General features: G+C 32.5%; 1 protein-coding gene across 7 annotated transcripts in view; it reads left to right on the top strand.

Annotated features, from left to right (window-relative positions):
* Nucleotides 1-27,406, top strand: part of Mitf (mitf) — a 136,662-nt gene that overhangs the window by 89,128 nt on the left and 20,128 nt on the right. For 3 of the 7 annotated variants that reach the window (XM_064219093.1, XM_064219094.1, XM_064219098.1), the window contains exon 2: nt 16,385-16,727. The exons of 1 other annotated variant lie outside the window; for it this stretch is intronic. In XM_064219093.1, coding sequence (XP_064075163.1) covers nt 16,672-16,727 — 56 coding nt within the window. In that variant the 5' untranslated portion in view covers nt 16,385-16,671. Of the gene's footprint in view, nt 1-6,005; nt 6,107-16,048; nt 16,167-16,384; nt 16,728-27,406 lie in introns of those variants that run through there. 3 more of the 7 variants (XM_064219095.1, XM_064219097.1, XM_064219096.1) reach the window with 3 other exon arrangements.

Below are 27,406 nucleotides of genomic sequence, written 5' to 3'. Positions count from 1 at the left end.
TTTTTTTTTTTTCTAATTGAAAATAAATTAGGTCCAAATAAACCAAGGTCCTATTTCTATACAAATATAATATATGCATATTCTACTTTTGCACCAAACACATAATAAACATCGCATTTATAATACGTAACATACAATATCTTAGCAACAATGATTGCAATGCGGTAAAATTTAACACGTACCTATAGACAAACCTGTATCTTTCTCTCTATCATAAGTAATGTGCCATTAGAAAAAACGAGACAGAGCATTATGCATTTGTACAACCGCTTTATAAATCGTTCATTAATCTATACTAATATATATCAATAATATTATAAATGCAAAAGTAACTCTCTATGTTACCACTTCACGCTTGACCGACCACCACCACTGAACCGATTGAGATCATATGGAGATTTGAGCGCCGGGGATGTTTTTTTTATGATATCGGTAGGAGGACGAGCAAATGGGCTACCTGATGGTAAGTGGTCACCACCGCCCATAGACAATGGCGTTGTAAGAAATATTAACCATTCCTTACATCACCAATGCGCCACCAACCTTGCGAACCAAGATGTTACGTCACTAGTGCCTGTAGTTACACTGGCTCACTCTCCCTTCAAACCGGAACACAAACCAGAACACAACAATATTGAGTACTGCTGTTTGGCGGTAGAATATCTGATAAGTGGGTGGTACCTACCCAGACGGGCTTGCACAAAGCCCTACCACCAAGAAAATGTGCAACGGCTTATTTTTTTAATTCATCCCTCCAGGGGATAGCATTGGGGTTGACGTTTTATGTGCTATAGGTAAAGTTATATAAATTTCACACGGGTAAAACCGCAGGTTCAGCTAGTAAGAGAATATAATTATACTTCCATCATAAAACGATCAATTAATTTATGTTAATATTTAAAATATTATCATTAAATAAAATCAGTATTAACGGGGATTTTCTTGTCAGTAGTTATCAAAACGGGTTAAGGAAAACGTACAATAAATACAAAATATATCGTAGGGAATTTTATTAATCGTACAATTGATTCATTCTATATAATTTTATACTTGTTTTCAAATTAAACACAAAACAGTCATGTTTATTTCCTCTTTGTTTAGTTTAGACTTTTATAAGTAGCTATTGTATATGAAAAGAGAGGTAGATGGTTCCGTACTTAAAGTATAGAATACTATTCCAATATTTATAGCAAAGTTTGATTTACAAGTAACGAGCCATGTGCTTAAATTATGATTCATTATCTTATCTGATGGATCAAATCGAAAATCATGATATAATCAAATGTTATAGAGTAGAGTAAATATTCCACCACCGAACAGCAGTAGGAACTTGGTATTGTTGTGTTCCGGTTAGTGTGACAGTGTAACTACAGGCTCAAGGGACATACATCTTTGTTCTTGTGATTAGTCGCGCATTGACGATGTAAGGAATGGTTAATATTTCTTACAGCGGCAATGTCTGCAGGTGTGACCACTTACCATTAGGTGGCCCTTTGCTCGTTTGCTAACCTATATAATAAATAAAAAAAAAATTATTAGGCATTCGTACAAAAATTGCGTTTTGGTATCGTTCAAGAGGTCAAGGAGTATTGCATTGTAAATAAAGATATATTCTAGAACTGTTACTAGTGTATAATATACCAGACCCATTAGCAAATCTTAATTAATATTTTACATGGTGGTAGAGCTTTGAGCAAGCCCGTCTGGGTAGGTACCACCCACTCATCAGATATTCTAGCGTCAAACAGCAGTACTCAGTATTGTTGTGTTCCGGTTAGAAGGGTGAGTGAGCCAGTGTAACTACAGGCACTAGGGACCTAACATCTTAGTTCCCAAGGTTGGTGGCGCATTGGTGATGTAAGGAATGGCTAATATTTCTTACAACGCCATTGTCTGGGCGGTGGAGACCACTTACCATCAGGTGGCCCATTTGCTCGCCCACCTACCGATACCATAAAAAAAAAATCGCATGGAGTATGTAAATCTAACATTTTGTCTTTAAATCTTTACTCCTTCGATTGGATTTTTCTTTTATAACCAAGTAACAAGTTACAATCTGACGTCAAGACGAGTCTATGATATTCTTAAACAATTAGTTATCACATACAGTAGGTACACACCAAAAGACATACATAATACCGTCGTGACTGCCCGCTTCGCAGTTCTCTCGTGACTGAATCGAGTCTTAAGTAAATCTCTTATGTAATACATTGCATATGTTAAAATTTTATTGCAATTAGCACTTTATATTTTATTAGATATAAATATATATTAATGCGTGAACAGTGCGACACATTTTTCAAATCTCGAATGCCCACAAACAGTACACGCACACTGGTAAAGAAGTATGACGTTCGGCGAGTGTCAAGCGTAGCTGTCACGCACACCAAGATAATAAAGTTGGCTTCTTTGTTTGACTTATTTTGTAGTGTATTAATAAAATAGAAACCTACAAGAATTTGACTTGATGAACAAATTAATGACACTGTGAACGGATTGCCGATACGAACGATACGTTGATGATATAATGTTCCGGGAAGGCTGTTCATAGAGTTATCGACTGTTCGATATTGTGCTTGTCGAGTATTCCTCGATAAATAACCTCAATGAATATGAAACATTTAATATTGTCTGACTTTGCTTTTATTACTCGAAAAATTCTGGAATTTCAATACGATTAAACTTTCATGATCACGATCATACTTATTAAGGATATGTTACGCGTCGACAAATATTTTTCTATATAATACTATACACAAAAAATAAGTAATTTAGATGATGATGGTAATTGATGGGACGATGTTATTAAACATTTGATAATATATTAAGGACATTATCAGTATAGGAAAACAGTCACATAGCCAAAGTTTCTTTGACACAGCAGACGATCGCTGTTTAAGTTTCTCTACGCTCCGGCAAATTGATCACCTGGCAATGGTCAACACCGCTCATAAACTGTAAGAAATTTTAACCGTTTAATACATCGCCAATGAGCTGCCAATCTTCGAAACTAAGATGTTATATCCCTTGTGTCTGTAGTTGCATTGGCTAAGTCACCCTTCATAACATCTTAGTTCCCAAGGTTGGTGGCGCATAGGTGATGTAAGGAATGGTTAATATTTCTTACAGCGCCTTTGTCTATGGGCGGTGGTGACCACTTACCATCAGGTGGCCCATATGCTCGTCCGCCAATCAATGCCATTAAAAAAAAAAAAAAAAATATCGGAATACAACAAAACTAGGTATTGCTGCTTAGCGGTAATTTGGCAGAATATGTGTTGAGTGTATGTACTTACCCAGGGAGGCACTGAACCCTCACCAAGACGATTGGATGAAATATAAGAGATAGGGGATAGTTGTGCACAATAATGAGTCTATCTTAGTTGACTAGTCTTGAGATTGGTCGAAAAGGCCAAAATTGGTCTTCTGACTGATTATCCCTCGTCGTTATAATCATTATCACTATATTTAATATCTTCTTCCTAGTCGTTTCCTCATTACTGAGAGTCGTGACCACCATGCGCGTGGCTCCCCTGTACACTTCGCACCACCTTCCTCAGGCATATGCTATAATTATTTCTATACATAAATAATATATTTACGAAATCGCTATTAAAACGCGTTTGATTACGAATATTCATAATAAATTTTACGATTTTATAAAATTAGCTAAGTAAGGTCCGTTTTATAATACCACTTTAAAGGTTGTAAACAACTATCAGATATTATATACATGATAAATTTTGATCGTTTCTACTAAAAACGCAATCAACACAGATAATCTGAGTACTACAGTTAAACTTCGGGCTGCTACTGTGAATTTCTTGACCTAAAAACATAAAAATCTTTTATTATGTCTATTGGCACTTGGGATTTGAACCAAGAACCGCAGCCTTTTAAGCTATCCAGAAAATCAATCAAGTAGTCCCATAACAAAAATAAGTTATATAGGCTAAATATTACGTATTAGCGATGCGAGGAGTGTTTAAAACTTGAAAAATATTCCTTGAATTTTATCATAACTTAGAGAGAAGTAAATACACGAGGTTGGCGATGTTTAACACGTTTCTTCTGGCCATTAATAAACCTTTAAAAAAGTGTTCCACGTCTGTTTAATGTAACATTTAAAACAGTGTTAAACAATTTACCTGTTAACATACTATAATCTCATAATGATTGATTACTATTTGGGCACATTACCTCACACTCACTATGAGATGTAGCTCGGAATTTATTACTAATTAGAATTCGTTTTAAAATTCAACGTAGATGACGACCTCCGTGGTCGAGTAGTGTGTACACCGGTTTACGGCTACGCCACTCCGAGGTCCCGGGTTCGATCCCCGGCCGAGTCGATGTAGAAAAAAATCATTAGTTTTCTATGTTGTCTTGGGTCTGGGTGTTTGTGGTACCGTCGTTACTTCTGATTTCCATAACACAAGTGCTTTAGCTACTTACATTGGGATCAGAGTAATGTATGTGATGTTGTCCAATATTTATTTATTATTATTTATTTATTATTATTATTTTACTCGGTGGTAGAGCTAGCCCGCCTGGGTTTGTACTCACTCAGAACACACATACGAAACAACAATACTACTGTTTAGCGGTTGAATATCATTAGATATTCTAAACAGAATCCAGTTGTATGTTCCGGTTTGAAGAGTGAGATTTTTTGTATTTATGTATATTATTTGTACCATATACAAGTATTTTTGCATATATATTTTTTTTTATTATATCGGTAGGCGGACGAGCAAATGGGCCACCTGATGGTAAGTGGTCACCGCCCATAGACAATGGCGTTGTAAGAAATATAAGCCATTCCTTACATCACCAATGCGCCACCAACCTTGGGAAGTAAGATATTGCGTCCCTTGTGCCTGTGGTTACACTGGCTCACTCACCCTTCAAACAGGAACACAACAATACTGAGTACTGTTGTTTGGCGGAAGAATATCTGATGAGTGGGTGGTATCTACCCAGACGGAATTGCACAAAGCCCTACCAACAAGTTATATATTGTTGAATTTCTTCGGTTTATTAGGGTTCCGTACCCAGAAGGTAAAACGTACACTATTACTAAGACTCCGCTGTCTGTTTGTTAGTCTATCCGTCTGTCATGAACCGTGATAGTTAGACACTTAAAGTTTTCACAGATGATACATTTCTGTTGCCGCTATAACAACAAACACTAAAAAACGGAATAAAATACATATTAAAGGGGGCTCCTTTACATCAGACATCATGTTTTCCCCCGTTTTTATAAATAATTCTCCTGATTCTCCTGAATCCTTCGTGAGCGAGTCCTACTCGCAATTGACCGGTTTTTTTTGTAATATCGTTAAATTTATTTTAATAACAAAAAGTAAACAGCTTATTTTATTATTTATTCAATTTACAGTAAGAACAACGTGAAAAATATACTCCCGACGTAAAGCGTAGCTCAGTTAACTAGTTCGTCACGAATGTCACTGCGGGGCGGAATCGTTTTCTGTTACATGCAAGAGCAGGACAATCAGCCACCAATATTTCCCAATATCTATTCGCTGGTAAATGTCTTAAAATTTATAACGACATATATAGACTTCTCACGTTTTTTCAATTTGCCTCCAAGCATAAAATATATGTTAATTTCTTTCAGCATCGAACCATATTTTCAGACATTACAAACACGCTTAAATTTGCTTTTATAATACCAATTCGACTCGTATTACGCGAAACGATTAAATACTGAAACATATTTAAAAAAATATTACTTAATTAACAACAATTAAAACATTTTTTTTTTATTTGGGTTAAAAAACGTAGGGGGTTATTTCACGATGTGCCTTTTACCTTTACCATAGCGATTTCAGTAGCTTATTATTCAATCAAGTAACGTGCACTCGTGTTAAACGTTACGCCCGTACTATCGAAGTATATTTATCATTGTCAAGCGTTTATTTGTATTACATTTTTCATGATAATACACCATAATAATCAGTACTACTCGGTCTCTTGACGTGACCTGACGTAACGCGTCTTACGGTATTACTTAGCTATTTTTTTTTATCTATATATAAATTTACCCGTGTTGTGAACATAACTTAAATTACTTTTGTAAGTAAGATTAATCTTATCGATTTGTATATTTATTTAGATCAATATTGAATCGTGTCAGACTCATGATCTAGTGGAATACGTTATCTGCTGAAGGATCTTAAGGATTTTCAGTGTTATCATTTTAATTATTCCGCATTAAACATCAGTCAATGTATACATGATCTAAATTTTTATTTATCTAATTGAACTGGGTGGGTACAAATCAGTTATCAGTTATGCCACTGCCAAATACTAATACTTTGTATTGTGTGTCGGTTTGAAGGGTGATTGCGCCAATCTAATTATAAGCACAAGAGACAAGCATCTTAGTTCCCATTGCTGACGCATTTGTCTGAGGTATGACAATATTTCTGACATTGCCAATGACTATAAAGTACCTAATTGCTTTTAAATAAAAAAAAAAATCATGAATATTATTAGGTTTTTATCAAAAAAGATTAAAGTAATTATATTAGTACATATTGCGTTCTCTTAAACGTAAATTTTAATTCGTCATTCACAAGAACAATTCGATAATATTTTCCACTTGCTTGGTTTTGCATTTTTTGCTCAACCTTGTCTAGTTTCATGCTTGTCTTCTCAGCATCTTAATTCAACTGACCTCATTCCGTTCGACACATCTTTCAAGTGTTTTTTTTTTCTTATTTGACTTAACGATTTGAACGTGGCTTTTTCGTCGTGTCTAATATCGTTTCTTAAATAACGTCGGTAAATGATACTTCAAATAACATCTGAAATGTTAAGCATAAGAAGATTTATATCTATTTACATTGTGTTTTAAAATTTTGTCCGCACAGAATTAAGCGTTCTTAGACCTATATACTAAGACATGTTCAATTGATAACACCTTATCGTACAAGATATTCTTAAGTATTGGAATGATTGACATCACTGTTTTTTTGGTTTCTATATTGATATATAAATCTTAATCTCATCCAATATCAGATATTCACTAGTCACGATGATTTATTTCGATCTTAACGTTGCAAGGTTTGCATGTCCATCGATGGCATTTTTCTTAAATAACACGAGTCTAAAAATTACAAGTAATTATTAGACATTCGTCTACTTACGGGCACTCAAACAAATCGCCATAATTCTCAACACAATTGACGTTAATGGAAATGTCGCGCGGAGGACGTTGATTATATAATTCCGTTAAAATGTTAAATTTTTGACGGTCTGCTCTAATGCTCACTTGTTGTTATTAAGACGGATTGTTCAAATAGATTATTTTTTTAATCTAATATGTATTCTATAATTATGTTTATAAGAGTTTTTATAGCATAAAGGATAATATGCTTACGTTTAAGATGGACTGTTTCACAATTCGTCGCGGTCCATATCTCTTCTTCTATTGGCTTTAGCCTTAGAATAAAATCGAGAGTTGCCTCTTTACATCATCAGAGATTACATTGTATACATTTTGCATTTTAGTTACTGTAATACTATGTAAATATTGATAATTTCAACAAAGTTTTTCAGTTATCTTGTAACTAAGTCATGATCGGGCGCTGAATTCTATCAAATATTATTCGTGATGTTGTCACTATTTTTTTATTATGTTACGTTTTCTCTACGTTTATTTATTTTATGTATTTACTACTTTATGTATTTAAGCTGAATTTAATTACATTCTCAGTCTTTCGTTTATTGTTGTTACGTTTTGAATCTGTTTAAGATCATTCCAACAGAAATATTTTTGCTGTAAGAACTCTTGTACAATACGTAGTTGTAATGTCTAACGTCTTAATTATATATATTTTACAATTGCTTGACGACCGCACTAGACATTCCTGTCGTTCGTTATATTGAAATATTACATACGTTAGTAATACAGTCTGTCCTACGACAACACATTAAATGGTTGTTTAATTGCAGCAATTCAAAGATTTGTCATCTGTTGTTCAACCGCAAATAAATAAAACAATTTCGGTTTTCCGGTTTGAAGGATTAGCGAGTTTGTGAAGCACAGATGATATAATATCTCTGTTTATCGTTGGTGTAAAGATTAATTTATATTTCATATAGTAACAGTACATATGTGCAGTAACCACTTTCAGGTTAGGCATTATATCAGGTAGTCTGTTTTCAAATAAAAAAAAAAAAAATAATAAACGTTTTAAATATGTATAAATTATTATGGTTAGTCCTATGGTTACAGTTCACCTTGAAATAGCATCGACAATCTATCACATACTTGATATCTTGAAACTTACAGATTAGAATGATGTTTTTATCTCGAAAGAATAACAATATAATCTCTCTAGTTTCACAACGCCAAGCCAAGGAATCAATTGATATATCAGAGGCAACATTAAGCTGCGTCTCGATACGCGGAAAATTGACATCTTTTCTGTTAATAACGCAGATTGATGATATGATTCTGTCTTTACTTTAAGTTGTTAGCGGAATTTTATTTGAGGGTGTGTAATTGTTAGTAGCTTTGGAATTTGTTTAAAATAATAACAAGGAATAAAAAAATGGATAAGCAAATTTTCCCAATTAGTTTACCTATTAAATTATCTTTTACAATCTTTCACCATTTAATCAGATTTGTTGAATGAAACAATGAGTGCTTATTAATCAATTTATAATTTATTAATCAAAATAAATACTAGCAGGAAAAATAGCTCATATAGTGTTGATATAATTATGAATAATGTATGTATACGGCCTTATCGACCTTAACAGCTACGGCTTGCTACGAAATAAAATTTAGTAAGATCTATTAGCTACAGAATCATAATTCATATTGTAACCTCGAATTTAATCGTTGTATAGTGAGATTAAGTTTTGTAAGAATTTGATTTTAAATGTTATGGCATAGGCTGGCGGATGAGCATATGGGCCACCTGGCCGCCAGAAATATTAACCATTCTTTACATCGCCTATGCGCCACCAGCCTTGGGAACTATGATGTTATGTCCCTTGTGCCTGTAGTTGCACTGGCTCACTCACTCTTCAAACCGAAACAGAACAATACTGTTGTTGGCGATAGAATACCTGATGAGTGGGTGGTACCTACTCAGATGGGCTTGCACAGAGCCCTACCACCAAGTTCATCACATTACTACCCTTAAAAGTGAAAAAATATCCGTAAACCAATCAAACTATATTTATATGTATTTAGTAATTGTGAGAGAGGTAATCAAAATTGAACCCTGAATACACCTTTAGGCAAAAAGTATGAGTGAATGCTCAATCACTACGATGCTTGAAGATTGTCTTATTTTCGTCTCATTCTTTTAGATATTTAGTTAAAGTAACTAAGACAGCATGTATTTTAGTTAAAAAATATGCTTTAGAAACAAGTAACGCAATGACAGCATTTCAATATTCTATTTTTACAAATATATTTTATGATTGCACAAGTCAACGTTCACGATATGATAATATTTTTTAAAGCTTCGTGATAAGGTGAGATTACTATATCTGTGCAATTTTGTGTTTCTGTACTTTCATCCAAAGTTGGTCAAAAATATAAAAACTGTGAATATTCAACTGAACCAATGTCGAGTAGTTTTTTAAATCTTTGATAAACACAGATGGTCATAACGATTTCAGGGCAAATGCACCACTTTGTTAGAGATACATAAAACAATGGCATAACAGCAGTATCTTTTAATCCGTAACTTCTAGTTATTTCTAGAAAACTATGCCATTCTTATCAATCTCTATTGGTTCACTTACGTCATTACGTTATGTGTCATATTTCAAATAAACTATATACCAATTATTTAAGTAAAATATATACAAATATTAACATCATTGTAAATATGCAAATAATACTTATACCTATTGCGTTATAAAACAACCTACACACAATAAATATGATATGCAAGTTCAGACCACTTTAAACTTCATTGAATAAACGAAGATACAAATATACGAAAACAAAATAATTAAATATGTATAGATCATAACAATTAAAATGACTCCTGTTCAAATAGATAGCATTGTAATTTTGTAGCATTTTTCCTTATTTATATCAGTTGTCTAACTTTTGTTACCGCGTTTGCTGCAGATCTAACTCGTCTTAACGGAAACGATAAAGTAATGGGTATCAAGTGATTCCTTTAAATACTATAGTATCGGTTTAATTATGATCACAATTTAAACTTTTGCTTCCTCTTATGGCATTTAAATCTAATTTATCTGTTGTAAAAAAAAATTAACATCTTTAACCGGCAGAGGAAAATAATTTATATATATACCAGAAATAGAGAAAGACCAACAATTGACCCTTGAGGATTCCAAAAATGTAAACTTGATGAATTCTTTAAATGTTGAAGGAAATCCAGAGTCGTATGTCAATACCGTTACGATTTAACATATTAGGTCTAAAGTTTAGATAGATTTTGTAAAATCTAACAATTAATCTATCCTTCAATTTGTCTGCTAACACCCTAAAGGGTTTTGCTCTAGCCGTAGCATAATGTTATTAATTTTCTATATAAACACTACAAGTTACTAATATATTTGTTAAATTGTTCTCGAAATCAGAGCAAAAATCGTATACAAATTTCATTTCCGTGAATTGGTTCTATTAAAGATTTTGTTGTGTTTGTGAATGTTATTTGTTTTTAAATGTGTAGATAACAGTTCATATAATCATAATATTATTTTATAAATGAGATTCGATTACAAAACATCTAACATATTATACAAGCACATTTGTTTGAAATCGTAATTTCTAAACTGCAGCAAATAAGTACTAAGTCTCATATCGTCCGGTTTTATACTTGAAACTGACGAATTTAAATATTACCATATTTTTTACAAAATAATCAATGATTTAATAGACATTTAAATAACGCAATACTTTATCGTAGTTAACAACAACTAACCAATAAAGATATAAGTCTTAACAAAATGAGAGGCACTGACTGAATGTATACCGAATGGGTTTAACTTAAATTCTTATCACAGATGATAACGATAAAGTTAGGACATGTTAAATAAAATCTGTCGCCGACGACACCCGTCACGATAATAAACTCCAGTGATTGTTGATGATAAATCACTTTCAGCGACCTCGGCGACGATTAGTCCTAGTTTTTTTAGCAGGAAATACTTTAACTAGCCTGTTAGACATAGTATTATCGATTTCAAAATATATATATAAAGATAATGAAAGTGTGAATTTAAAAAATAGTATACTTTTTGTTGCATATATTTAAAATGAAATTACATCACACGAGATCAGACTTTGGAAATAAATATCTACCTAAAAAAGCCAAACAGATGGAAATGCTAATTAAAAAATGAAACGGACAAATTAGATAATATTCACTCAGGCAAATTTCGATACCAGCAATCTACAATTTAATTTTTCAATGTCTAAAATGCATGTGCTTGGTTTCATGCTCGGCACTAAATTTAAAGACGCTAAAGAAATCTTCACGAGCCAATGAATTAGTGAAGCTAAGAATCTAAAAATTAGATTAAGCCTAAAATACTTCTAATTTTCTTACGAGTGTTTTTTTTTTGCTCATCAGTAGCAAATACTGACTGTGTTAATCCTTTAAATTAATTTATAAAAATCACTCGAGTTTTAGTAAAACATATATATTGTACAAAAAAAAAATTAAATTAGTACAAAACATTAATATTTTTATCTTAAAAGTTTGTTAAATGATATATTTTTTTCTTACCAATTTCTTATTTGATAGAATTATCGTTTTGAAATAGTCAAATCTACACAATCATTGGGCACTCGAATCGATTACTTGTTAACATGTAATATACTAGTTGATATATCTAAGAGATTATGATTAGCTAAACTTGGGAATTCTGCTTAGATTTTTCAAGGATAATCAAGAATCATGTGATATCTCGACTCTAAGTTAAACACCTAGACCTTAGATAAATACACTAGTACTAAAGCACATAACACCCTGTCCTCTTGATCAGCTGATAATAAAAGGGGTTGGCTTATTTTTCGTTAAGGCATTTGGAATTCCCTTCCAACAGAGAAATCCTACTTGCATTCTCGCCGCTATAACGACGCGATCGTGATTTATACAGTTCCTTTTTAATTTCGATAAGTATATACTTACCTTATTTATTATTATAAATAATAAAATCTATTTATATAAAAGCGAAATACCACTCACTGATTTATCACGAAATCTGAGAAACTATAACACCGACAAACTTGAAATTTGGCACGTAACCTACATGCAACCTTATAGGGTGTACAAATCTGCTATGAAACTCCACCCCTAAGGGGGTAAAATGGGGGTTGATTGGTAAAAGTTTGTGTTTTATAAGTTTGACCATAACATCTCCGAAATTCGTTACATATTGTTAATAATCGCATTCAAAACTCTGTTTATTTGTACTAATAATTTTCATATATCAAGTCCTGATTTTTCAGTAGGTCAAGAGACATTGTGTGCGAGATCTTCTGATGCAATAATCTTATCATTAACAGAGACTATGTTTGCGATTCCCTTATCGGTTACATTACATATTTGTAGTCTTTCTTTGCTAATGCATTTGTTAAACTTGTTGTTCATCATTAGACACTCCTTTGATGATAGTGCTGGTTATTTATGGCCGTTGACTTCGTTTCTATTGACATCTTTTGCTTTCCAATTTAAATAGAAACTTATCTTTCCTCAAAGAGGTTGTTGCAAAAGCCGCAATGTTATCTTTGAAATTAGCAATGTAGATTATGAGTAATGATTAGTAGGTCAAATGTTAAATTATCCTTGATCAGTAAAGTATCATCGGTTTTCTTTTCAGTACTTAATTAAGTTATTGAAATTGTAAATTTTATTAAATCAAAATCCGAAACTATTTTGTGCGGTTATTTCATGCAAAATTCTACAGTAATATAATTTGGTAAGAATTTTAATATTCATAAGACCATTACCAAAAATCCCATCATTTTTCACGCTTATTAGTCAATATTTAGTATGAATATATTCAGTATCCCTTTATATTTGTTTTGGGTATTGAACTCAACGCCAATAGTGTATTTTGAAATTGAAATTTGATGAAATATCATTTATTGCGACTTTATAAATACTTTGTCGATCGTGAATAATTATTTATTTTTAATTACTATTGCTTATGGGGCTATTGACAGTCGCGTATCTATAGTACTTACGAAAGATACCGCTAAACAACAAATACTCTTTGTTGTAATGTGACACAGAGCGAGAAAGCCAGTGATAACTGACGCAACATAAAAATCATTCAATCGGGTTTCATCGTAGGCAACGTATTGTCAATAGAACTGGAATCTCATTAATGATCTAGCAAATTTAAAAATTGAGTAGCCTTTCCAAGTGTGCGTGTCTACTACAAATAAAAAGATCATTCATCTATTTTATGAAGATTATCGATTTGTCATCAATGGTTATTATAGTAAGTAGTTTTTCAGAATCTAGCTGTAGTCAGGAGATGGCCTGTTTTAAATGTAGGTTAGCATCGTCAGGTTATATTAAATGCTATCAGTATTCAAAGATGTTATCTATTGGATTGATTCCAGCGTAATTTACTTATCTTTCAGTCTGTACTCTATTCGTACGTGGCGCTACATAAAATAATTCCACTTATCAAGCCATTTCCGATTTTTGTAAGAATTGTTTTAATTCTTCGACATAAATGCTTGGTTTTTTTTGTTGTTGTAAATTTTATATCGTTTTTTGTAACAACTTTATCTATAGTATTTTAAGGAATCCTCTAAAGTTATACGCACTTAGTATTTTTCGACTTATCATATACGTATGTGGATATTATACAATTTCAAGGCAAACTGATTTTTATGTCATGATTTGCTTAATTACCTCAACTAAGATTTCATAATTGTTATTGATTGCATTAAATAAGTATAATGATTGATAAGATTTCTGTGTTTGCGTAGAAAATGCGACACGTACTCGTAGTCGTATTTATCTGAATATATCGTGATACAATAACTTCAACAAGTATATTTAGATTATTATCTTCGTATGAACACAATAAAAATGCGAGCTTGATATCTATGAAATTGTCGGTTTGAACCGCGCCGTTCTCGTGAAATTAGTTACCTATATAAATATTCAGATTGCTTTCATTTTTTTGCTGTGTGAATATGATATACTCTTAAAGTCAATAGTGCATCAATCATGAAATATTTTGCAGTATTTAAGTTAATTTGTGGGAATCACATTTTTACAATAAAAACTTTAATAATATCATTTATTTCAGTCGGAATAGTATCTACTTCTTCTTTCTATTCGACTTCAGTTCAGCTGCTGCTTATTGAAAATTGAAGATTTTCATTACTTTTGCAGTCCTCTTGCCTCTTAATGCCTTCCAACTTTCAAGGCCAGCAAATCTTGTTATTTACAAGAGAGATGAACGCGATATTTGTTTTCCGCGTAGACGTAGTTTACTACTCATTACGTAATGGAGTCGAGCGTACCACGATGAACTGTTTTCTAAGTACGCACGTATCGAACAATAAAATATGGATTTAGATACATTTATGATCGATGGAACATGTATAAACCTCAGTAATCTAGCGATTTAGATAACATAACTTAATTTGTATGGAACGTCTTTAGCTTTAATCGATCTAAGCGCATGGTTTCTTTTCTAATCGTTTTAAAACCTAGACACGCTTATGTTGAACACGTGTATCAAAAATTATAAACAATAATTTCGCATCACACAGTTTACTTACTAATACTTTGTGCTAGCCCGTTTGGGTAGGTACCACCCACTCATCAGATATTCTACCGCTAAACAGCAGTACCTAGTATTGTTGTTTTCCGGTTTGAAGGGTGAGATTAGCTCACTCACCCTACAACTACAGACACAAGGGACATAACATATTAGTTCCCAAGGCTGGTGGCGCATTGGCAGTGTGAGGAATTGTTAATATTTCTTATAGCGCCATTTTCTGTGGGGGGTGGTGACGTAATATCAGGTGGCCTATTTGCTCGTCCGCCTACCTATATCATAAAAAAATAATACTTTTAGGCGTATTTGAATTGTCAGAAATATAAACAAATCAACACTGCCAGCTTAGTTTGTAACCTTTAAAAATCACCTTTGTCCTCGGTACACAAATAATTACAACCGATACACAGAAATACAAATTATTGCAGTTTGGCAGTACAGTAACAGCTTAAAATGTATACTATTGGATTTGTAGTTTTGCTTGCATCAATATACCTATATCGCCTCAGGATTATATAAAAAAGAACATGAGATTTAAATGGTTTTAGTCCTAAGTAAAATACATACATTAATCAAATTAACAAGTAACTAAAACAAGGTTAAACTACACGCACATTTACCGTGCAAAGTAAATTGTATGCGTATTTTATATGTTCTATAAAAACTTAAATGACTGTCACCATATAAGCTATTAAAAAGATTAAGACTACATCATACGTATATACGTAACATGTACGATGTCATAATTGTTGTATTCTTTGACAAATATGTCATTTACGTAGACGTGTTTATTCGTGACGCTCTTGTTACTTTAAATAACAATATAAAATTCCGAAACTCTTGACGCTGGCCTACTTATCTGATACGAGGAATACTTTCGACTTCGTTCACTTGAAGCTTTAGATTTATTTATAATTTCAGTAAATCTTTTTTTTTTTATTTTTCCAATCTTATTCTGGTTGTCTTTAAAATAATTTATTTTTTTAAATTGGTAGGTTTAAATTTCACAGCCAAAAAAAATAAGATTAAAACTTATAATACTTGTTCATTTATATTAATATTAATTTAAGTTTTATTCGTTTGTTAAGAAATTTAGAAGTGTTACTTATAAACGTATTTTCTTATTTTATTTCGTGTATAGATTTAGTTGGTATTCGTGCCTGAACCCGCTTTAAGTTCTGCTATCTCTGATAGTGCGTTATTATCTTGTTCGCAATCAGGGACATGTCTCCATGTATCATCATACATCATCTGGGAGTTTTGACGTGATTTCGATGAGATTTTCCGCCAAATTCTCCCATTTTGATAAAGGCTGTCACTTAGTTAAGTCGTAGCGCCATTACATAACTGGTTACGTAATCGGAAAATCCTATCAGTAGGTCAGAATATTTTCGTAGTATTTCCCAATTATTTTCTGTTTCGATTAATTAATGTCACTAATTAATTTACACGTCAGCAATAATTACGTTTTGCTGATTGTCATTAATTATATAAGATTCAATTGTATCGAATGCATCGATCATATCATGTTATCCTTTATTATGTTTTGCGTTATCGTTTTCGACCAAAAAAATAGTGATAATATTTTTTCCAACAGCCATACGAGCCTAGATTAGACAGTATTAAAGTAATTTATTGAAGGAATCAGTGATTTCAAAGTGAGAGTGTACATATCAGTATTAATGAACTCAAGTGATATTTTAAGTTAAAAACTAGAATAGAATACAGGATGTGTTTCCGAACAAGAGGATTCTATTTGTGAAGATGTCAGTGAGGTGACGTTGGACCGAGGCCGTTGGGCTGTTGTGATAGTTAGAAAGAAACATTCCCCTGTTAAAAATTCTGTCCCAGGGCCCGGCGGAGAATTGCAAGGATATTTGCAAAATGACCAAGGGCCCTCGGAAAGTGAAGCTAGTCATTGTAGTCAACAATAAGAAAGAGTGAGTATTTCAATATTTATACATATTTACCTAAATACGTGAAAGGCAAGGTGATATAAGTGGAAGGCAAAACGTCTTAAGAACCCATGATGAGAGTCCTTTCTACTCATAGAAACAAATACGTACATTAAAGAATACATTTAAAGAATCGACTGGGCCTTTTGTAATGCTAACAGCGTCGCGAATGGTACAATAAATTCTTAAAACTGTCAAAAATTTTCCAACCATGGGATCTAAGATTTTGTCTTTTACTTAACTTTCACACAAAGTATTCACATTGACGTACACATCTATTTGCATTTCTATTTCTAAATATCCGTCGAACTAAGATGCCGCTGAAAACTTTAACTTTCGTATATATATTTTTAAACTGAATATATGTATTATTAATTAACTTCGCTATTATAATATCAAACTAAATACTGATGTTTTATTCGCCATATGATATTTGATTCGTTATCTTAGTTAACTTAAATCTTTTCGTCGATATTGTGCTACTGTAGTGTTTTAGTCGGATATCGAGCACATTCAATTTCATAGTATTTTATTTTCCAATTTTATTCAAAAAATCCTTGCTTTTTCTTGAATGATAAGGCTACATGTTAAATATAACATTATTTTTAAAACAATGCCTATGTTTCAATCACTTACTTACCTTATTGCCAATCAAGCAATAATCATTACAAGTTTATTTGATCGATTGTTTTCACTGCTGTTTCAATTAGTTTTGTATAAATTTTATTGTATCATAAATTGAATTTTATTATTGCTTATAAAATTATACATAAAGCGTCATATATTTTTAGTTTATTGTCACAAATGATTCATTTTTTAAAACCGACTGTTTCCTCTATGCTTTTAGATATCATTATTTTGTACAACGTTCAAGTGTATTTCTTTAAAATAATTATTATTTGTATTTGTGGCCATGTGATAAACCTGAACATTAATTGCGTCATCATTATTTAGGACTTATTTAGTTTTATTTTTACAACCTACATTCATATTACAGTTATACATAATATTTTAATAAAATAAGTTGTGATAATTCGAGCTGGGTCCGTTATTTTATTATAATGACACAATGGCCTATTCCGAACGTATAAAAATATTGTAATACACGTTATCGGTTGAGTTAAAAAAGTAGGACAATGTAATATCATAACATAGTTCAGCCCCATAAAGTTAGATCGATTAAAGCACAATTAATATTTATATCACCCGTTGTTTTGTTAATCATTGCAATTATGAAATATATACATTCCGTGTTGCACATACGTAAAGGTTTGGTAACAATAAAAGAAGATTCACTTCTAATTACAATCTCTGAACTTGAGATTATAATGGATAAAGATACAAAATCTACAGGCTCTTGATGTTATTAATAATGTTATTGATAAAACTATTCAAAATCTAGTCTATCGTATTAAATCCGTTTCACTAGCTTATTAGTGAAGACCGGATGCAAGCGATTTTGATCCTATTAACTCGTGCAATTAAGCTGATGTTACGATAACATTTGCATATAATAGCGTCGTATTTACGCCTGTTCATTCATAAATAGGAATTTCATGATCGTACCGTTCCAAAGTTGCGTCTTTGATTTAGTATTTCTGCAATATTTGTTATTACGTTTTAAGTATGTTTGTTTTGTTTTCCTTCCAGATAATTGTGGAGCTTATTCGTTATTGTATTTATTACTTATATGTTCGTGGTAATGGTTATCTTCCAACAAAATGGGAGATCTATTTTGCAAATTTGACATACATGATATAAGATATAAACTGGCTCTAAAATGTTTCCTTTAGGTACCCCAAAATTTGATAACAATAAATTTTTTATGCTATTTTCAAACAATATAAAATCTTCATGAAAATCATCTCCCATGACAAGCCCTACGTTAATGATGGTCATCGCGCAGGTGACTGTTGTGTTTGACGCGGAAGCTGGAGCTTCCTGTCATTATATTAATGACACGTACCTGCTGTAGGCCAATGATGATTCGAAAATATAGATTTGATATCGTTTATGGAAAACAGAAGACATACAAACAAATAGTTTTATGATCTAAATTATATCCATGATATTTGGTACTGTTAATAGCCTGATATTTGTACTAGTCTGTATCATTAGGTACCCACTCTATGTATATGCCACCGACCACCAGCTGTACTTAGTATGGTCGTGTTTCGGTTTAAAGGGTGAATAAGCGAGTGTAATTACAGGCACAAGGTATACGACATCCTATTTCCTTTGTAACGGATATTGAATATTTCTTATAGTGCCAATGGGAATGGGTGGTGGTTGCCATTTATCATCAGATGGTCATTTGCTAATCTACACATTACATGCAGCCTTAAATATTATACGTGACATTGGCAAAACACTTTATGCGGAAACGTCGTAGATCCACGCCATGAGTGAAATAGCTGGATTTAAGATGTATTTCGATTTGAAAGTAAATGCTTTTACATAACCAACAACAGCATAACCATTACGAGTATTCATTGATACATACATCTGCATTATCTTTTTTATAAATAGTCTTTAGAATCGCTTTTTGTTTTTAAAGCCACATTTCCACGAACCATGACTTGCAAGTCACTGTAATGAGTCCCAAAATAACCGTATATTTTATTGTTAATTCTATTTTATCCTATTTCTGAACTATTGTGGGTTTTCATTGGGTTTACAGTATTGTTTTCCTGGTTCACAAAATATGATGTAGCAGCAAGATCTGTGATCATCTAGACATTTAAAATCGTTTGTCTTGACTGTAAACGCACAATTAAAACCGATTTAATAAGATTAGGTTATATATATATGACAATGTAAAAGGTGAATTATCGCAGATACACGATTAGTTTACAGTAAATAATTTACTTTGGCCAAAAAACAAAATGTGAAGTTACCCTACCTAATGTTAGAAAACAAAATTATAATATATCTTTAAACGGTGGCCGTCTTGATGTAGCCTATACTACGGTGTTTTTAGGAATAGCATTGGTTCCAGACTTCAGTGGAGTCCCCATTTATTGTCCCTGATAGGAAGACTCAGCTCCGCAGCAAACGCGGTCAGAAAAGTTAGACAACTTATATTGATACCGCTCGTCTAGAATATTTTGGTTATTTTCACAGTGTTGTCTTATGGCATATTAAATTCGGTCTATTTATGATCTTTCTATTGATATATTACATACATATATAATTCTATGTAAATAACATGACTGTATTTTTAAATATTGAAAAAGAATGAAAGATTTGAAAAAGACTACTGAGTTTCTTGCCGGTTCTTCTCGGTTGAATCTACATTCCGAACCGGTGGTAGCTTCACTTACTATAGTTTGTATAATGACGATTCAATAGAGCTAGTAAAAGCCTACTTGAATAAAGTATATTTCGATTTTTTATTTCGTTCATTTTATATCTGATAGAAGTATTTTTGAAAATTTCAACTTAAATGACAGATGTATCTTAAATCGAGACGGGTAGATCTGTAGTTATATTATAATTGCAAAATTAACTTTGGCCGCGAAAGAGCAACATATATAATGTTGCTCTTTCGCGGCCAAATAAAATTTTGTACGAAGCAAGCTTGAACTCCAAAGGTAGCCCTAAGCGCAAGAAGGCCGAGGGCGAAAATTAGTCTATAATTCAAAAATATCATTAATTACGCAAATTGTTTTATGCATATATTCAATCATACTATTATAAAATCAAGCTCTTCTTAAGTGGAATGTGTAGGGGATCTTTATTCCAGAATACTTGACACCTAATGCTAACACTGAATATCTTACAAAATATAATTAAGTTCTGTTTCAGAATATAATATTTAAAACGTGAACCAACATAAATTTTATCATCAATGCTAAATGATTCCGTTGAAATATTCCTGTTATTCAACAATCAGAGTAAATATTTTTCATGAAAGTAAAGCGGGCACGCTTATCTGTAAAATTTATTGTGATATTTGCTTACGGAAATGGAACGACAACATTTGTAATAAGTGTGAAATCTATCGTGAGGAAAATTTGTAATTCACGCTGATTATAAACTACGTGTATTTATATTGTGCATGATTCGATCGATTTAAGTTATAAATTCATTCACTTTGAAACGAACTTGCAAATATTTTATTAATAAGCTTGAGCCAGCGTAATCATAATAGGTACATGGGACATAACATCTTAGTTCACGTGGTTGGCTGAAATTTTATAAAAAAAACCTGTTATGCATATTAAATTATAGTTAACATGTAAAAGTTTTAACAAAATTTATTAGTTTATTTTTCGAGTATTTATTTAACTTAATATTGGTATGTGTTGTTTAAAGTTTAGAATTTAATTAATAACAGTTCCACACGATTGAACTGAATTTTATACACACACAGTTCACATTTCGGTACACAATACGCTAGGAAGTACTTATTTATAAATTGCATTTTTTTAAATCGTTATATTCATAATAATTGGATTCAGTAATATTTAATACTTGCGTAACACCCTCTAGGGTCTCTCGGGTGAAAATGACACACAACAAGAACCGCCGAAAACTCTGTGAAATCACGGAAACCCCTATATGCTGGCAACACTGACACTGTTATATCAATCAAGTAATTTGAAAATATGACCATTGCCCTCAATATTAAAAAAATAAATATAATTATAATCGTTTCGTAATGAATTAAATTATAATAATGTAAAACTTATCAAAATCACGTATCGATTGAGAACATCCTGTATTGTGCAAAATTTCTTGCAAAAAGTCGTTAAAGTAATCTTGTAATATTAAAATCTTGTAAAACGAGACGCGAGACTTGTTTAATTACATGACATAACACAGCAACTTCTAAGTCACTACATATGATGTACTTGATACTTTAACCCCCCTTAATATCAATTACAAGTATCGTATATTCCGTCAAGATGGCCCAGTGGTTAGAACGCGTACATCTTAATCGATGATTGCGGGTTCTAACACAGGCCAGCACCACTGAATTTTCATGTGCTTAATTTCTGTATCTTGTGCTCGGCGCTAACGGAAAACACCGCGAGAAAAACCTGTATGTGTCTACTTTTAACAAAATTCTGCCACGTGTGAATCCACCAACCCGCATTGGAATATGCTTCTAATCTTCTCAAAGGGAGAGAAGGCCTTAGCCCAGCAATGGGAAATTTACAGGCTGTACATGTGTATCACATATTAACCCGTTAAGGTGCTCAGATAATATATGGAAATAGTCTTAATTACAAGTTTTGTAGCTTCAGATCCTATATGATAATGGATAATAAATTTATGAAATATAAATTTACTATATATATATGTTCCGTGAGGTTCTACCCGTATTAAACTTTATTTCTCCGTCCCGCGAGTCGCTCGCGGTTTAGGGTTGGTCGTCAGGTGTTAGACTTAAAAAAGTAGCTTTCAGACTTGCTCCATACCGAATTTCATAAAATTCGATACAGTGGTTTGGCAAATTCTGAAATTAGTGCGTTCCATCAAACAAGCTTTAACCTTTTGATGCGGTACATAAAATACGACTTGTCATGTCAGGCGATCATGCCTCTTTATTTGATTTGCCAATTTGCTCGATGTTCAACGCAGTTTATTCAAATGATAGGTATTCTATACACAATAAATTAAACAGCACTAAATAATAAACATAAAAACATAATCAGCCTGTAAATTTCCCACTGCTGGGCTAAGGCCTCCTCTCCCGTTGAGGAGAAGGTATGGAGCATATTCCACCACGCTGCTCCAATGCGGGTTGGTGGAATACACATGTGGCAGAAATTCTTTGAAATTAGACACATGTAGGTTTCCTCACGATGTTTTCCTTCACCGCCGAGCACGAGATGAATTATAAACACAAATTAAGCACATGAAAACTCAGTGGTGCCTGCCTGGGTTTGAACCCGAAATCATCGGTTAAGATGCACGCGTTCTAACCACTGGGCCATCTCGGCACTAAATATATTATACTATTTATAATACTACCTATTTCGCGGGCATAGCGAGCATTTTTTTTAAATGAGTCGAATACCATAACTGTTGGTATGCCATAGTTGTTATTACAACACATGTACTTTCCCATAGAATTTAATTGCAATTAACCCGTAAATAAGTTTGTGTCAGACTCGCGTCGTTTGATACCCGCACGCTATGGGGTCGTTGTGACATGATTCATCAATAAAGTCGGCCGTTATAGTGTCATGGAGGATCTTGTAACTTAACAACACTGACCCAGCTACGTTCAAATTCCAATCAATTCCTTATGTTAGAACGGTTCGTTATACATTGTTATCATTTAGTGGTAGTCTACGAGAGTAGCTCTTGACAAGATTCGATTTGACGAGGTTCCTTTATAATTTCTAATTGAATTTGTTCCTATCTATAATAAAAATGAAATTTAATCAAAGCTTGAAAAATTGGACTAGCAAAGTCGGCTGTGGAAACATTATCAGGAAAGTTTAATGTATAAAATACTGCCTCATTGATTATAATAATCTCCTTAACTTCTCCGGAATAGGAGGAATATTTTGCCCATTAGTGAGAATTGGTAGGACACTCGAAAGCTGTTGATCTTGTGACTATTTTAAATACATATTTAAACTAAGTAATTTTACAGTTGAAAGACTTGAACCTTGATTTAATCCTCACATATAAACTGTTAAAAATGTTCCTCATACGTAAAAAAAGGAGATATATGTTGAAAAACAAAAGAAAATTTCTATCATTTATCTGAAATTAACAGAGAGGACTGCTTTGATTGAAGATAATGTAACGGAAAGACTTGCGTTACGTGGAAATAAATTTTATAACAATAATAGAATAATAAGCCATTGTTCATGAGATGGATAAGCAGCAAATGTCCATTTCTTGAATAGTCAACCATTCAGTTTGGTTAATGTTGAAACTATTAAAAAGAAAAGCTAGAGATACAAATCGATTAATACAGGAAGTAAGGGTAATGTTATGTTATAATAAAACAACATAGTGCCTTTTTCTGCTTATTTAGATATATTACAGGATCTAAAAAAAATTTGCATGAGAAAAGTTGATTTAAAATTACGCTCTTATTTCGACCAAAAGAGTATTTTCTTTTATAAAATAGGTATCAAGCAGACTCGATGGTAAATCAATAACGGTCACCAATTAACAATTATCTATATAAAATAAAAATAGTTACTGTACAAATCATCACCGCGTAAATGGCGACAAGAATTGCAGCATTTTTCCGTTCAGTTTCTGTGGGTAAAAAGTGACCAGCCCTCCTCTCACCAGTGGATAAAAAATGTTCTAATTAAAAAACTTCTAGCAAACCAACTAAATATATATAATGATTTAAGTTCTCTAATTCGCACGTCATTATGACCTTCCACGTCAAATGACGCTCCCACCAAGGACGGATAATATCGTCGCGTGTGAAATAATTATCGTCGCATCATTGTTGATGTTTTGAATCATTATATGGTATTTGCGAATTGAATTTGACTTAAGATTCGTTGAGTTTTACTAATGTTATTATTAAAAATATATAGTTGATCGTCTTTAGGATAACTCTATTTGGATACACGGATTTCGTATTTCCGTTCAGTATATCAGAAATGAAGTTGTCTCTGTTGGGTATTTATATTTGTATTTATGTATTGATTTCATTTTACACGGTCATGTTAACTTCTTGTATGGAACAGAATACAAAGAAAACTCGGTAAGTTTAGTAGCGAATGGGGCAGAACTCATATTTTGATATATTTGTTTATTATTACACTTTGCTGGGTAATAAGTAAACCCTAAAAAAGGGTGGAAGATCGACAAAATTAATAGTACTACGATCAATAAACTCTTTTAAGAGTTTATTGATCGTAGTACTCATACTAACGTTCAGTAGTTTTCACGAGATTAACGCACAGAGTATAAAATTAGATAATATTTATATACCAACATAAAAATCTTCTATGTGTAGTAAACTCCTCTTAAACAGTTGTTAAAATTTTGAGCGGTTTTTTTTAATTTGACCCGGTACGTGGCGCTGCGGTCGAGAAGTAAATAATGTTCTTATTTCATCCGGACGAAGTCGGGGTGAGCAGCATATAGATTCCAATATAGTAATATACAGTTGAGTTACGAAACATTATGAATGTTAATAACATTTGCAAATAACAAGGCCGTATAAAATTAGTACAGAAATGGAAATGAAATACAAATATTCAATAAAAAACTGTCACGACAGGATTATGTAATAACTTTAAGCGCAAAGTGAAGACGTAGAGATTACACGCACGAGTGACGTCGCGAGCTTAATTGTGCGAACCGGTTTGCGCAGTTAAACCCGTGCGCACAGTTGTAGTTGTATATATTTTATATTACATTTACAACACAGAGAATTAACAAAATATCTGTTCTATCGGCAATTTATTTATACAAATTTAGTAGTCTCTGCTTGTAAATATTCGTTGCTGGTCAAAGACTTGGATAGAGTTGGAGTCATAATTTCACCTGAGCTATGCAGATTTCCCCACGAATTCGCGAGGTTTACTTAACCAAAAGTCAAATATGAAAATAAAGTCAGAAAATTCTTGTCTGGGTTTGAACCCGCATACTTCAAATAACAATAAGACCATTTGTACCCATTAGGCACGAATGTAAATGGACGTTATAAATATCAGTGAACCGAGGCCATATGAGTGCATAATTATGCTGAAAACTTTAAACTGGTTTAACTTAGTTTGTAGTTTGGCATCGACTAATATAAGATGCGTTTAATTTGAGCCGTCGTAGTTAACGGATGCAGTTTTGATTCGCAATCGTACATATTATTTATTAGTCATACAGTAAATTATGTATTAGGTACGTCTGAGTATCGTCCTTGTCTCGTTAAGCTGCCGGTGTCGTTTGTTATCACAAGTGATAATAATCGTTGACTCTGTGTAGGAAAATTATTTTATTTTAACCAAATAATTCTTTAACGTCGGTTATAATTAATTTTAAGTTAAAATGACTATATGGTTTTCGTAATTCATTCCATGTAATTTCTGATTTTATATCTCAAATAAAATTGCTATTTCTGAAATATATATAAATATGTTTTACTGATTCTTGACTTTAGTTTTGTTAAACTCAAAAGTACCCTTTGACTTTTATCCTCCAAATTGGGCATAAGAAATTGTTTGGTATCTCACCCTCTTAAACGTAATCATACTCGTAGTGTACACTCCTGACCCAAAAGACTCAAAAAAATATTTCGTTAGTGCGTATGGCAGCGTCAAGCATCCTCATATTCACCATCACAAACAGTACCATATATTAGTATCTAAACAAAATTATATCCGGTTTCTCCGTGATAAAAGGGTATATAAACAAGACACTATCATTTATGACATTTACATGAACAATACATGTAGCGACTAAGAAATATCGATGTTGAAATTAATTCAGTCCAAGTAAGAATAATTCACAGTTCATCGCCTTTTTCCGCGAAAGGTTTAGAATTTAATAGTATGTGGTACCACATGCATATGTGTAATGACCCTATGTAAGTGTCGAGTTGTCGACCGGCCTAAATTAACAGATCATTGTATCCAGATGAATGTATGTTTCACGAGAACAATTATTAAACAATACTTGAAATTCATTATGTTTATAAATAATAATTGGAAAACAAATCAAATTGTGTTTTATAATATTTAATCATGAGATTATTGTAAAATATAAAATATGGCACCCGCACAGACAGATAAGCCCAAATCTTATCTATTAGGGATTCCGAATGCCAGCAATGTCAGTTTAATATTAAATAATAAATTAAATTGTTTGTATCAAATAAAAATAAACGTAGTCTTTCATAAGTTATTCAATTCGAGTTTTGAATTTTAATACATTATGCCAACATTTCTGACGTCGAAGATGCAATTTGAAACATTACAATAGTGTTAAGTGTGAATGAAGGCGAGAGGAATTCAAGATAAAGGCTGAAAATATATTCACATTACGGACACGATTAAAGATAATCATATTTGAAAGAAAAATTACCTTTTGTAACCAAGAACAAACTTTCATAGTCAGGTGAGAGGGTGTCTGGAAAAACTGGAGACTGATTTGGGGCCGTACGAGCCCACAAATTAATAATTTGAGCATTAATAAAATTTGACTACTTGAAAAACAAATACAATAACATTTTACTCGATCTTAGACCGTAGAAACTAGACAAAGTTAGCTCAGATTTCTGACGACAGATATAAAGTAAAGGAAGAGCAAAACAAGCAATGATGACAGAGGCAATCTCATAATGACACGCATGATAATGTATCAAAAAAATCACCACCGGCCCCTAATTAGTCGCTCAACTGGGAATTGTCGGTCGAAGGTCTGTAACAGTGAGTACTCAACTGACACTCAATTCGGTAACAACAGGTAATATTTCTATATATTAATACGTGAAGAAAAATTTTACCGTGGCTGTTTTAAAGCATATCACTTGAATATTGGAATAGGACTGTGAGATTATCAAAATCAAAATATACTTTATTCAAGTAGATTTGTACAAGTACTCTACAACTATATTAAGTGAAGATATCACTGGTTCGGAATGTAGATTCTATCGAAAGTACTGGAGACTATAACAATGTTAATTCGCTGTCATGAATAAAGTTTATTATTTATTTGTCTAGAAAAAATAT

The sequence above is a fragment of the Vanessa tameamea genome, chromosome 26 (genome assembly GCF_037043105.1).
Source record: "Vanessa tameamea isolate UH-Manoa-2023 chromosome 26, ilVanTame1 primary haplotype, whole genome shotgun sequence".
In the NCBI taxonomy this organism is placed as follows: domain Eukaryota; kingdom Metazoa; phylum Arthropoda; class Insecta; order Lepidoptera; family Nymphalidae; genus Vanessa; species Vanessa tameamea.
Note: the sequence above shows the minus strand (reverse complement) of the source record. Positions and strands in the feature narration are given on the sequence as shown.